At 35.2% G+C, this 14,677-nt stretch overlaps 1 protein-coding gene across 4 annotated transcripts in view; it reads left to right on the top strand.

Annotated features, from left to right (window-relative positions):
* The window catches only part of jakmip1 (janus kinase and microtubule interacting protein 1), a 66,519-nt gene extending 61,380 nt beyond the window's left edge, over nucleotides 1–5,139 (top strand). For all 4 annotated transcript variants that reach the window (XM_073921773.1, XM_073921774.1, XM_073921775.1 and 1 more), the window contains exons 19-21: nucleotides 895–1,098; nucleotides 3,853–3,918; nucleotides 4,696–5,139. In XM_073921773.1, coding sequence (XP_073777874.1) covers nucleotides 895–1,098; nucleotides 3,853–3,918; nucleotides 4,696–4,746 — 321 coding nt within the window. In that variant the 3' untranslated portion in view covers nucleotides 4,747–5,139. The remainder of the gene's footprint in view (nucleotides 1–894; nucleotides 1,099–3,852; nucleotides 3,919–4,695) is intronic.
* Nucleotides 5,140–14,677: the final 9,538 nt, after the last annotated feature.

The raw sequence follows: 14,677 nt of genomic DNA, 5'->3' as shown, positions 1-14,677 counted from the left end.
TATGGATTTATCAACTGTATAACTAGTTACTAGGAGATCTCTGTAGACGGATGGCATTTTATGCAGTTCAGCTTTAAAATCTTATTATGTGACCAAGCTCATATGTTTTTTCATCACTTAGACAATACAAGACTCTACATTATGCAAGAGAATCATTCAAATACTAGTTCTAAAGTGACATTTGTTATTGGCAAAGGTTTCTGCTGTTTTGACGGTATGCTGAAGAGGTGAATGAATGGCAGAAGAAAGTAGTTTCTCATACAAAGGGGTTTTTGAGACTCTCCGTGTTTGATTTCCTTTTCTATATACACAATTATGCCATTGAACTGTTGTATAAACATTATCACATTCATTGTAGTGTGATATGGCTGTATATCGGCACTGCTGGGACACTAAGGCACTCTGCTGATATACATGTACTGCCATATCGCAGTACTACGAGTGTGACATTTATATTATTTGCAAAGAAAAACAAAAAAAAATGTTATTATTTATAGTAGTTAGTTAGTTAGTTAGTTAGTTAGTTAGTTAGTTAGTTAGTTAGTTAGAAATGTTTCAAATGAGAAATCAGTTTAATGCATTCTGGCTACATAGAAGTTTTCATGTCTACCTTAAAAAATCTGAATAGTAGCAAATCTGTTTAGTAAGTCTTTTACAGTAATTTTGGGTTTAATAAAGTCTAATAAACCAATAAAGTATATGTTAAAATTATTAAGTTTTTTCTGGTTTAACAAATCTAATAAATATAAACAAAAATGTTATGCTAAATCATATTAATAGACTTAAGAAAAACATGACAGCACATACAGTAAATGTGAATCATGTGAATGACATGTGACAGTTTTATTGTGTATATTTTTACGGTGTTTTTACATGTGTATTTGTGGTGTTTAGAGGGTGCAGGAGCTGGAGGCCACATTATATGCAGCGCTTCAGCAGGATCCAGACAGCTGTGTGGGCGAGAGTTTGAGTGACAGACAGCGGGCAAAGCTGGCAGAGTCGATGGATGCAGTGCGGAGACAGATCCTTAGGCAAAGCCGGCATGCAGACACACTGGTCCTACAACAGCGCATGGAGCTCCTCCAGTCTGCACAGCAGGTCAGGATCTGTCATCTGCAAAAAAAGCCAAAACACATTTGTTCGGATTGCTCTCTTTTCAGTGTCTTAGTTTTGTGTCTTAGTTCTCTTTATGCTCTTTATGTAGACTTTATGTTCGCTCAAAGAGGGATGGCAAATCTATTTTTCTAATTTAATTTCTAATTGTGGGGGTGACTGAGCCTATAAGGCTTAGGCACGATATGACGTTTTTATAAAAAAAAATGTTCAACTGTTTGCCAAAGCATGCGACTATAGCCTATGCCTACATTAAGATATTTATGTTAATATTTTTTTACTGCCTGTTTCTTTTAGCATATAAAATAGGTATTGTCTGATAGAGATATAAATAAAGGTTCATCTGTGTCGCAGAACTGGTGTTGTTTCCGATTTCTACAAGCTCAATAACATCCACAGTAAAAAATAAAAAATAATAAATAAAAAAATAGTCGAAAAACTGTGCCCATTAATTAGATGTGCAAGGCAAGCAGGTACGTTTTTGGGGTTGCTATGGACAACTACAAATGTAAACATTATTAGGCTATAATGTAAATGTCTTATTATTCTATCTATTTACTAAAAAAATAAAGTGAAATAGGCATTTAGTAGTAGGCTAAATAGCAGCACGTTGAAATGATGTGTCAATGCGTTTTCTATTAGGCTACAATAAAAAAAGTTGTATAGTACAGTGCGTTTAATTTAGGCTACTTATTTAATTTTGTCCCTGTGTGCCGATTGGAGACGGAGTTCACTGCTGATATTCTGAGAGCTCGGGTGCTTCTCATTTCTTATTTGTGCATCCTCGTTTCCTTTCCTTGCTTTCTTTCCTCGTGTTTCCACCCCACCGGGATACGAGGGAAGGACGCAAGGAAAAGACTCAAGGACCGAGGAATCGAATCAAGTGAAAAGACACGTCCTCGTATCTTTAGCGTCACTTCAAAGCGTCGTCAATTAATGACTTGCACGTTTGGATTAACTGCATGTCTACATTAAAGTCATTCTCTATTCTATAATGATCAATAAAGAAACATTCATTTAATAATAAAAAGGAATAAGCCATTCAAATAAAGAGCCCAATCAGCAGATGGCGGGCGGGTGCGGTTTTAAAAATTGGTCAAAAATGTTACTGCGGATGGATGGCGGACGAATGATGAATTTTGTCATGCGGTTGCGGATGAAATAATAGCCCATCCGCGCATCTCTAGTGTGTGTGTGTGAATGTGAGAGTCAACTTCAATATTTAAGTATAATCTTTAATCTTAATCTTTTAAGTTAACTAAACTTAGACCATGCACTGTAAAAAGTGATTCGTTCCTTAAAGCAAGTAACCTAATTGCCTTAAAAGCAACTGACTTTACAAAAATGAAGTAAGTAAATCCATTGTAACTTGAAACTGTTAAGTTGACTTAATTTTTCACTTTTTAAAATAAAAGTTGACCGAACACTTTTGTCCAATACACCTTTATTATATTACACCCCCCCCCCCCCCCAGCTTTTCTGTATCTAGCAAAATGACATACAGTAAAATAAATCTGCTCTTCCAGACAAATTAAAAACAGGCTATAATTGTAGATTTTACAGTCTCAATAAAGCACTATATATTTAATATTTTGATAATTACAGTAATTATTTGAAAACAGAGAACTAAAACAGTCTGACACTGTAAAAAGGGATTAGTTAACTTTAAAAAAAGTGAGTACAATTAGCATTTATAATTAGCAAATATAAAAATTAAGTCGGCAAAGCAGTGGCACAGTAGGTAGTGCTGTCGCCTCACAGCAAGAAGGTCGCTGGGTCGCTAGTTCGAGCCTCGGCTCAGTTGCCGTTTCTGTGTGGAGTTTACATGTTCTCCCTAAGTTCGCGTGGGTTTCCTCCGGGTGCTCCGGTTTCCCCCACAGTCCAAAGACATGTGGTAGAGGTGAATTGGGTTGGCTAAATTATTCGTAGTGTATGAGTGTGTGTGTGAATGTTTGTGTGGGTGTTTCCCAGAGATGGCTTGTGGCTGGATGTGCATCCGCTGCATAAACACTTGCTGGATAAGTTGGTGTATTGCAGAATAAATCCATCACATTATCTGCTACAATGTGGAAGTAAGCTCTTTTCTGGGATCGATTTAGGACTTTCGATTAATGTTTCTATGGGGAAAATCATTGGGAATAACAAACAGCATTAACCGGTCAAACTACTTACTTTACATTCACATGTGTTTATGACACTGCTTATATAGTGAAAGTAATATAATAAGGAAATACTAGTTTTTAATATTAAGCTAAATAAAAAGCTGTTTGCTTATGACTCAGAATGAAAGGAAGCGAATAAGACAATAAGGTCAGAAGACAGTCTGTTGTCCAACTATTTATCCTGTTTCTAATTTACAAAGTCTACACATTTAAAACAGGATTTACACTGTATCCAAGGTGCAGATACAAAATCATGACTGTTGTGCTACTATAACACAATACGTTGCTAATCAAGCTGTACACACATGTTGAGTTTTTATTATGTTTTGTTCTTACAGTATGGGCTCTATTTAGTAACGGATGGTATGGGAAGTTTATTTCAAGAAATGGAACAACCTCTATGGTCAAATAGGTCGGCAAACTAGGAGAACCCATGCATGCCACCCATATACAATAGCAGAATTGTTGGTTTGAATGCTATTTGATCTGAAGCAAGTCAAAATTGAAAGAACGTAAATCAATGAAAACATCTCAATCTCTTTTTGTATAATATAGTAATTTTACATTTGGCTTACAGAGGATCCGGGAGCTTGAAGATAAGATTGACATGCAGAGAAGACAAATCAAAGAGATTGAAGAGAAGGTGTGTATAAATGTGTGCCTCTCTTTCTCGTATTTATCTTTCTAGATAGATGTCGCTTAAATATTTATGGGTCAAAGACGAGATGTTCCATTTTGGTGCCTGCATCAAATTACATGTACACAAGGGGTTTTATATACATAGAAAGCATATTATATACAAGTAAAGTGGCCATTTTAATGTGTTAAACAACTTTTATGAACATAATAAATATGGATTTATGTGAAAATTAAATATTTCACATGTACTTTTTTAAGTATATGTGAAATAATATTTTTAATTGTATTTTAAATTATATAACAAACACAGTGGTTTAAAGTGTACCATTTTATTTATTTTGTTATTTATTCATTTATTTATTCATTTATATATACATATATATATATATATATATATATATATATATATATATATATATATATATACATTATATATACATATATATATATTTATATCATACATATATATATATATATATATATATATATATATATATATATATATATATATATATATATATATATATATACATATATATATATATATATATATATATATATATATATATATATATATATATATATATATATATAATTTTTAATGATGAAAGAACAAAGAAATTACAATTACAAACCCCTTTTAGTCTTTGACCCATCATTTTAAATAAATACACGATTCTGAAATGAATTATTAATGCAAAAGGTGCTAATTTGTGCTGTAAGACTGACTCTTCTCCTCTCTTCTCTCTTGTTTGAAATTTATGTTTATTATAATTTATAGTTTTTGTTCCTTTTCTTGTTTTTCTCCCTAGCTTTTATTCTCTGGCCTTAAGATCTCCCCCAACACAACACATTCTCTCTTTCTCTATCTATTTCTGTCTCTCTCTCTCTCTCACACACACACACACACATGCACAGACACCGGTGCAGTATCTGAGTGAAAGATACAAACTCATCTTACCACTAGAAACTTTGGTGACACAAACATTCCTCAGTTTGTTGTACAACATCATGTTTTTAAATATTTTATGAAACGTTTCCAAAGAGAAACATTGGTATTTCAAATGTTCCAGTTGAAGCTGCTTCATTTTGTTCCGTCCATTTGAAAATAGTGTGAACAAAATATATAATGCACCCTAAATATTTGTTATATTGAGTATTTAAAGACACTTCAACACTTGTCAGACTGCTTTTAGTTTCAATAAATAAAGTTGTATTTTTTGCACATGCTCTTGAAGACTTGATTCATTATGGACAAATGTTTGCTTTTATGACATCAGTGCTCCATCTGAAATCGCCTACTATGTAAGTATGTACTATATTTGAATTTGAATTTACTTCACAACCAATAGAAAAGTATGTTCTATATAGTATGATTGTGAGTAGTATGAATGGAACTCATGAATTATCACATTACCTATACCTTCATCAGTTGCATCACTTCACTGGGATAGCATAGTGTCCATCGGATGTGCACTTCAGAATCTAGGCAGAAGTAGGTCATCCAGGTTTATCTCGCATACTGATTTTCAATACTATGAATTTGAACATACTACTCGGCTCAAATACTGTTTTTAGCGTACTATATAGAGTGTAAATATGAAATTTCTGACGCAGCACAGATCTGGATTGTGTTTCCAAATACCTCTTATGGCTACATTATTCTTAAGTTGTATGTTAAGGTGTACCTTATTGTTAATATGTATTTCCAAAGTTATTTTAAGTATACCTTCTTTAAGTTATACTTTCTTACCGTTGGTCTGAATCACTTTTAGCTATTCCTTATTACTGTTTTTTTTTTTTTTTTTTTTAAAGCTCTATGAATAAAACTATTTAAGTTGTATATACACCACCTGACAAAAGTCTTGTCGCCTATCAAAATTTTTGGAACAAAAAATAATGAATTGACTTCTAGTTAATCATTTGGTATCAGAAGCGGCTTATATGAAAGCCAAAGGCCTCTAGATTACTCTTATTTTAGCAAAATAAAATATGATCATGTCTTGATTTTTAATTATTTAATTAGGACAGTAAGGTCTGACTTTGCTTAGACAAAAGTCTTGTCACTTAACAGAAATAATGTACGGTATAGAATATAAAGTCATGGTGCAGTAGAAAAAGAATGAATATTGTGTATGACTCCCATGAGCTTGGAGGACTGCATCCATACATCTCTGCAATGACTCAAATAACTTATTAATAAAGTCATCTGGAAAGGCAAAGAAAGCGTTCTTGCAAGACTCTAAGATTTCATCTTTGGATTAATTTAATTCCTCCTTCATTTTAGCCCAGACATGCTCCATAATGTTCATGTCTAGTGACTGAGCTGGCCAATCCTGGCAAGCTATCCTGCTGAAGAATTTACCTTCTCATGTGGTTTGTAATGTCATGGGCAACACAAATGTCTTGATACTTCAGGATGTTGATGATGACATCCACTCTGCAGATCTCGTGCATGCCCCAATACTGAATGTAACCCCAAACCATGATTTTTTCTTTACTAAACTTATCTTGGGTCTATGTGGGTTCCATAGGTCTTCTACAGTATTAGTGATGATTTGGATGCAGTCCAACAGATGATTCATCAGAAAAATTTACCTTCTGTCACTTTTCCAAATGATCAACTTGAAGTCAAGTTATTATTTGTTGCTCTTACAACTGGAATCGACGACAAGACTTTTGTCAGGTAGTGTACAGCCGTTGTTTAATTAGGCTATTTTAAATATGTGTCTTGAAAAGATTCTACCTTATTTAAAGGGATTATTTTATTGGAAGTTTGGTCATAGCAGCCATATAAATGCTCAGATTTTACGGATTACAGATTGAGACTTAAGAGCATGGTTTAGGCGGGGTATTTTTTAGTTAACTGATGCTGAGCTCATTCCTAATTATCTTATGTTTCAAAATAGTTTCCCTTTTACAGAGAACATAACAAAAAAATTGAGAATAGATTTAAAACATGGTCCTCGTTTAAATGTGAGTTCAATAACCTGCATATTAATAATCAAAGAAATTTAAGATTCATTTCCCTGATGAGTGAAAAATTTATACAACATTACAATTAATTTGGGATTAAGTAAACACTGTTTACTTCACAATTTACAGTTTACCGTTCATATCAAACAATTCAGCAACACCTGCTTGGACAGCACCTCGCAACATCAGACGTAAGAGGATAAACCTCAAGCAATCTCTTTAAGTTGTTTGAATAACAAGCCAAGAAATGCTATACCTTATTTAAGATGTAGAGTCTTTGTAACCTACAAAAAGTCAACATTATCCAGAAACAGCACTGAGCAATATAATGAGCCATACTGTAAATGCCACCTTTAATCTACTGTATATAGCACTAGTTTGTTTTCATGCTGCAAAAACTTATTTTAGATACCACAATCTTTTCAATTAAGTACCCGCAGTACTCATTAGCTTTTAGTATATTAATTGCAAACTAGTGTTATATTCTACAACTTATTCTTTATATTGGTATTTATTATTAGATGCTATTATTTATTATATACTTTTACCTTTGAACTACTGATAACACTTTATTTTGATGGTTCATTTTAGTATTCATTGACTGTCTGCTTAATGTCTGTTGATACTGCTCCTTCAAAAGACATTTAACGGACTATAAGAAACTTTGCTATTACATGTCAACTTACACTAAACCTAACCTCAACTCCAACCTAACAGTCTACTTATAATCTAATGAGAATTAGTTGCAATGTAACTTAAATTCAACAAATGGACCATCGAAATAAAGTGTGACCGAAATACTTTAGTTACTAATACTTATTTCAATGTAGACTAGAAACTACTCTGTTGGTAAAAAATTCAAACTGTTTGCCATTGGTTTCTATGGAAATCAGACATCAGCTACTGTGTAGTGACTTTTAGAATAATTTGAATATTGTGAATATTATTCCTATTTTTACTAGTAGATTTTTTTGTGGTGACACTTAAGGATGTGCTAGTTAATATATTTACTAATGTGAATAAACAGTGAACAATACATGCATTGGAGTATTTTTTCAAGTTGCTTAACATTAATTCATAAAAATCAAGTTGTTCATTGTTAGTGTAACAAGGGAAGTGTGACACTGACAACAGGGGGGAGGATCCAAATGCAGGATTTTATTAACAGAATGGTCAGGCAAACAATGATCAACACAGGAGCAAACAGATGTATGAGGGAAATCCAGAGTCGTAGACGAAATAGCATACAAATGGTCAGAAAGCAGGCAGCATACAGGAATGATCAAACAAAGCAAAGCAAAGATTCAAAACAAAGAAGACAAGGCAAGGAAACCGCGTTGTAATGTCACTAAACAGATGACAAGACTCAGCAACAACTGTGTGTTAGTGTGCTGTATTTAGAGTGCATCAGTGCAAAAGCAGCTTCAGCTGTGAGTGTCTAATCAATGGTGACTTGGAGCAGGTGAATGTGTGTGTTGCATGACTGGGATCTGTAGTCTATAAACCGTTAATGTGAATGTGAGTGTTTACCGTTGATCTCTAGTTGTTAGATTGCTCGTGATCGTGACAGTTCATGTTAACTCACAGTGTATTAACTAATGTGAACAAGCATGAATTTGTAATTTAATAATTTGTTAATACATGCTGAACTAGGAATTTAATAACTGAATAAATGCTATACTCGTGTTGTTCATACTCAGGTTCATAAATACATTAACTAGCATTAACTAATGAAACATTATTGTAAAATGTGACCAATATTTTATAAACTAGCACTAATGACTGGATACTAATTGAATACATTCAATGACTTGATATTCATACATTGCAAACATTTGTATTATTCTGCATGGAACTACATAATGAAGGTACTACTATCTAAATAAAATAAGTATAGGAGAATAAAAGTACTTTCTTTAGACTAATAAAACAAAAAATATGCTTAAATCAGCCAACAGGTGGCAGTAAAGAGTAATTCCTCTGCTTTATGTGGTTTCGGATGGAAAAAAACACTCAGGCTCTAACTCAATTAAACTAAGATTGATATAACCGGGCCAAACAAATGGAGATGACAACTTTCTCAGTCCCATCAGAGAAGGTGACAGACCATTGATAAAAATAGTCACAGGTGAGAAAAACGAAGTATGAAGGCATGTTTCGATGACGATGATGAATGAAGGAGTGGCAGAGTGTAAAAAGAAATCAGCAGGAGTGAGATTGAACACATCATAATGTTCTCTTGCTCACTGATAAACAGGAAATAAACCACTAAGGGTGTGTGTGTGTGTGTGTGCGTGCGTGTGTGTGTGTGTGTGAGTGCGTGCGTGTGTGTGTGTGTACACCACCTGACAAAAGTCTTGTCTTGTTTTATGAACAACTAATAATAAATTGACTTCTAGTTGATCATTGGTATCAGAAGTGGCTTATATGAAAGGCAAAGGCCTCTAGATTATGTTTATTTTAGCTAAATAAAATATGATCATGTCTTGATTTTTAATTATTTAATTAGGACAGTAAGGTCTGACTTTGCTTAGACAAAAGTATCGTCACTTAAGAGAAATAATGTACAGTCTAGAATATAAAGTCATGCTGCAGTGGAAAAAGACTGATTATTGTGTATGACTCCCATTAGCTTGGAGGACTGCATCCATACATCTCTGTAATGACTCAAATAACTTATTAATAAAGTCATCTGGAATGTCAAAGAATTTGTTCTTGCAGGACTCCCAGAGTTCACCAAGAGCCTTTGATTTATCTTTAATGTCTCCTCCATCTTACCCCAGGCATGCTCAATAATGATCATATCTGGTGACTGGGCTAGCCAATCCTGGAGTATCTTGACCTTCTTTGCTTTCAGGAACTTTGATGTGAAGGCTGAAGTATGAGAAGGATCGCTGTCCTGCTGAAGAATTTGTCCTCTCCTGGGGTGTGTAATGTAATGGGCAGCACAAATGTCTTGATACCTCAGGCTGTTGATGTTGCCATTCAATTAGCAGATCTCTCACATGCCCCCAAAATGAATGGAAACCCAAATCATGATTTTTCCCTCACGCTTGACTGATTTCTGTGAGAATCTTGGGTCCATGTGGGTTCCAATTGGCCTTTTGCAGTATATGTGATGATTGGGATGCAGTTCAACAGATGATTCATCCGAAAAATCTACCTTCTGCCACTATTCCAGATGATCAACTAGAAGTCAAGTTATAATTTTTGTTGCTCTACAACTGGGACCGATGACAAGACTTTTGTCAGGTAGTGTATGTGTGTACCTTGTATTTCTTACACTGTGATACCAAATGTCCCCACAAGAATAGCAATACAAGTACATTTTGACCTTCTGGGGTCATATGTGGTCCCATTAAGGGAAACGGCTTATAAATCACACAGAAAGAAGTTTTTTGAAATGCTTAAAATGCTGATTGTTTGTATGTAGAATTGGGGTAGAGGCAGTGCTTAATTTTTAAATAAAAAATTCCAGGAACTAAACCAAGAAATAAAAGATACCCTGACCAACGTCCACCAAAAAATTTTAGATTTCCCAGAACATGATGCCATTAAACAGTGATAGTGCACTGTCACTATTTAGTTCATATCACTATTATGGGCCAAGTGAAAAACAAATAAATAAATGACTCAGTCAAGAAGAGCTCACTGTTACATCTTGTGTGATGTTTTCTGTCTGACTTGAGATCGCTTTGCTTCTGTCTCCCACTATCCTGATCTATTCACTCAGTTTTATCATCTCTAAACCTCATTTGATCAGGCTCATTATCAGATTTACTCTTGGTTTAAAAAAATAAATGCGTGACTGCCTTGTTGTCATTTTGAAAATATAGATATTATTTAGGTAGGCCACTGTACCATGATTTATTTTCGCTGCTCACTGTGCACGAAGCAATAACCAACCAATAAGAGTGATTGTAAACATAAGAAAGCCGATTGGATGAAAATATTGTTGAGGGCCAATAGTTTAACATGACTTTTGCTTTAACTTGTGCATGGTGACAACCATCATGTGTCTCTCTCCCTGTTTGTCTCTCTCTCTCTCTCTCTCCCTCTCTCACACACACACTTACTGTAGGTGTTCACCAAAAAAAAATTAGTGCTGGATCCATTAAAATAAATACTGGAACGCAAAACACATACATGTGACATTTCCCGGAACAAGATCCGGCTCAGGTGAGGCAGTGGCGCAGTAGGTAGTGCTGTTGCCTCACAGCAAGAAGGTCGCTGGGTCGCTGGTTCTAACCTCGGCTCAGTGGAGTTTGCATGTTCTCCCTGCCTTCGCGTGGGTTTCCTCTGGGTGCTCCGGTTTCCCCCACAGTCCAAAGACATGTGGTACAGATGATTGCGTAGGCTAAATTGTCCGTAGTGTATGAGTGTGTGTGTAAATGTGTGTGTGTGTGGATGTTTCCCAGAGATGGGTTGTGGCTGAAATGACATCAGCTGCGTAAAAACCTGCTGGATAAGTTGGCAGTTCATTCCGCTGTGGTGACCCCTAATTAATAAAGGGACTAAGCCGACAAGAAAATGAATGAAGGTCCGGCTCAATTTAAGCACTGGGTAGAGGGATAAAATATACAGATTGTTCAGTATATATATATAAACAAAAAAACATTATGTGCAGAAAATATTCATTTTTTTCCATTCCAAAGAGTTATTCCTGATTCTCTATTAGTTTGTTGTGTATGCTTTATTATATTTTGTATGCTCTGTCAAATTATATGGTAAACGAAACTGCCCTTTGAGGAGATATATTTTGCAAACTAATGAGGCATTTTGCAGAAAGAGTTATCTTGGACAAGAAATATGCAGCAGAAACAATAAAAATAGCATGTGTCTCTTGCTTCTGATTTCCTGTGTAACCATTTATGAAAACATATTGGAGCCTATGGAGGTCTCTAAGCATGTGCATTTAACTGGTCCAGTTCTTCTGTGCAGAAAAGCTAACAGAGACAACCTGCCTTCTCCTTTTTCTGTGTATATCTTTAGTCCTAAGAAAACCCTTGCAGAGCACCTGGTGTGTAGCATTGTATAACCAATAGGACACATTTGTGCGACCCAGGACCCTAATCGAATTATTCATTCATTCATTTTCTTGTCGGCTTAGTCCCTTTATTTGTCCAGGGTCGCCACAGCGGAATGAACCGCCAACTTATCCAGCAAGTTTTTACGCAGCGGATGCCCTTCCAGCCGCAACCCATCTCTGGGAAACATCCACACACACACATTCACACACACACTCTCATACACTACGGACAATTAAGCCAACCCAATTTACCTGTACCACATGTATTTGGATTGTGGGGGAAACCGGAGCACCCGGAGGAAACCCACGCGAAGGCAGGGAGAACATGCAAACTCCACACAGAAACGCCAACTGAGCCGAAGTTCGAACCAGTGACCCAGCGACCTTCTTGCTGTGAGGCGAACGTGCTACCCACTGTGCCACTGCCTCACCTCGAATTATTAATTTGTAGTTAATAAATTACTAATATATTTTAAATTGATCTCCGCCTGAGTTTGTATTGAACACACATGGAATAATAGACCTCTTATTCCAACAATGTCTATGGAAAGTTCTTGTAAAATGCTTGTGTGTGTGCTTGTTTATGTGATTTACGAGGACACATTGTATACGGTGTGTAGTCATTGCATAATGACTTACTGTAAGTGTTGCTTTGTTAATGAGGTACACATGTGCTTGTAAACCACCTTAACAAAGTAACACCTGGCTCTTTGTCATTTGAAACACTTAAAAATAATACTTAATGGGGTCTTTTGACAATTAAAATTTGCCACAGGTTTCCAATGAGGGTTTAATTTAGAGGTAAAGGTATGGTAATAGAATGTACTGTATTAAGTAGGGGTGCACGATATATGGTTGTATTATAATTTATCATTTGCATGTTTTTGATGCCTTAAATTGTATAATGATTTCTAAGCATTCAGGCATAAGAAATTGCACCACTAGTGAATTTAATAAGGATTAATTTTATTAAATTGATTTTATTTGTATCATTCAGTTACTGTACTTGAATACAGTTAGACTCGGGACTTAATAAAACCCTTTATTTTTGTTGTATCATTTTCTTGATAATATTTATAGGATGTTATGCATGAAAATACCCAGAACACATGCTAATACAGAAATGCTCTGCAAAGAGCTCAGACCACAACAAAAAAATGTGTCAGGGAAATGAATTGATTGTTTACGATTGTTTGATCTAACATTATAAATTCTTTCCAAATAGAGATATTACTAGGCCCACACGGAATCTGCGCGCGCAGAATTCCGCAGATATTTACACAGATTTTCCGCAGAATTCCGCAGATTTCTGCAGATTTTTAGCCTATTATTAATTCTGTTTATTTACTTGAGTAAATGTGTAAATCTGAATTTATTCAGTTTTTATTCAGTAATTTGTTTCTTTTTATTTAATATATATTAAGATTTTAGTTATGATACCCTGCTGGATACTCCCAAAATAATTGCGCAGAAATCCGCAGATTTTTACCAAAATTCTCCGCAGAAATAGTATATTACTCATCGGGTGAAATTATATTCATATTAAAATATATATTGCAAAATATACAAAATTTGGTCCTCGTTTAAATGCGAGTTCAATACCCTGCATATTAATAATCAAAGAAATTAAAGATTAATTTCCCTGACGAGTGAAAAAATATATACAACATTACAATTAAATCGGGATTAGGAGAACACTGTTTACAGTACTTCACAATTTACAGTTTACCGTTCATATCAAACAATTCAGCACTACCAGACTTTTCCAATATAGTGCAGCCCTATAGTAATAGGCATTTTTACAGCATAAATACATTACACGTATGGACAGTTATCATAAAATACATAACAACAAGTGTGTGTGTGTGTGTGTGTGTGTGTGCAGATTCATGAGCCAGAGAGATGATCTCAGTCAAAGCCTGAACAAACTTGTTTTTCCAAAATAGAACTGGCCAGAGAATAAGAGATTTGACTTAATCAGTGTGAGCTTCATGATTAAACCCAGCACAGATTAGCACTCATCTAGAGGGATAAATGAATGAGTGATGATGCATGATGGACACCTGACACGAACACAACAAAAATAGCTATTAAATTCACATATGTTCGATTGATACAGTTTGTTACTGTTAATCTGTTGTTTCTTTAGATACCTTCATTAAAACTATCCCTACACACATTCTGTGGTCTTTCTGGGAGCCTTCTGGTAGGTCGTATTTTTAGTTTGGAACAGAAGTTTAGTGGGGACGATGAGAAGGAACGGGTGCAGACCCCCACGCTGCTGACGCACACTCTTAATCAGCTCCAGTCATTCACGCCAGCCCCCTCCTCACTTCACACACTATATATGATCCTTCCATTCATTCTGCAGAACACTGATGTCCATCTGATGCATATATTCATATACACTCCGTCTCATTCATTTACTACTGTACACTCCACCGGATAAACTCTACACTACTATACACTCTGTTTGACGCACATAATAGTTTGTGTTTCATCTGTTTCTCAGTGTACTGAGCTCACTAGGAGAGACTTTGCTGGTTGCACACAATATTGTTTCATCTGATGTACACTCTAATAAGTGCACTATTGTACACTGCTTGATGCACACAGTCATCTGATTCATCTGATGTATTCAAGTAGTGCACACACTCCCCAAATAGTGCACACTCTATCTTTTGAGATTGTTAGTATACACTCTGTTTGATGCACACAATGGTCTGTTTCATCTAGTGCACTCTAGTAGTGTACAATC

Source organism: Danio rerio, chromosome 14 (assembly GCF_049306965.1).
Source record: "Danio rerio strain Tuebingen ecotype United States chromosome 14, GRCz12tu, whole genome shotgun sequence".
Lineage (NCBI taxonomy): Eukaryota > Metazoa > Chordata > Actinopteri > Cypriniformes > Danionidae > Danio > Danio rerio.
The sequence above is the reverse complement of the archived record's forward strand: the minus strand, read 5'-3'. Positions and strand labels throughout refer to the sequence as shown.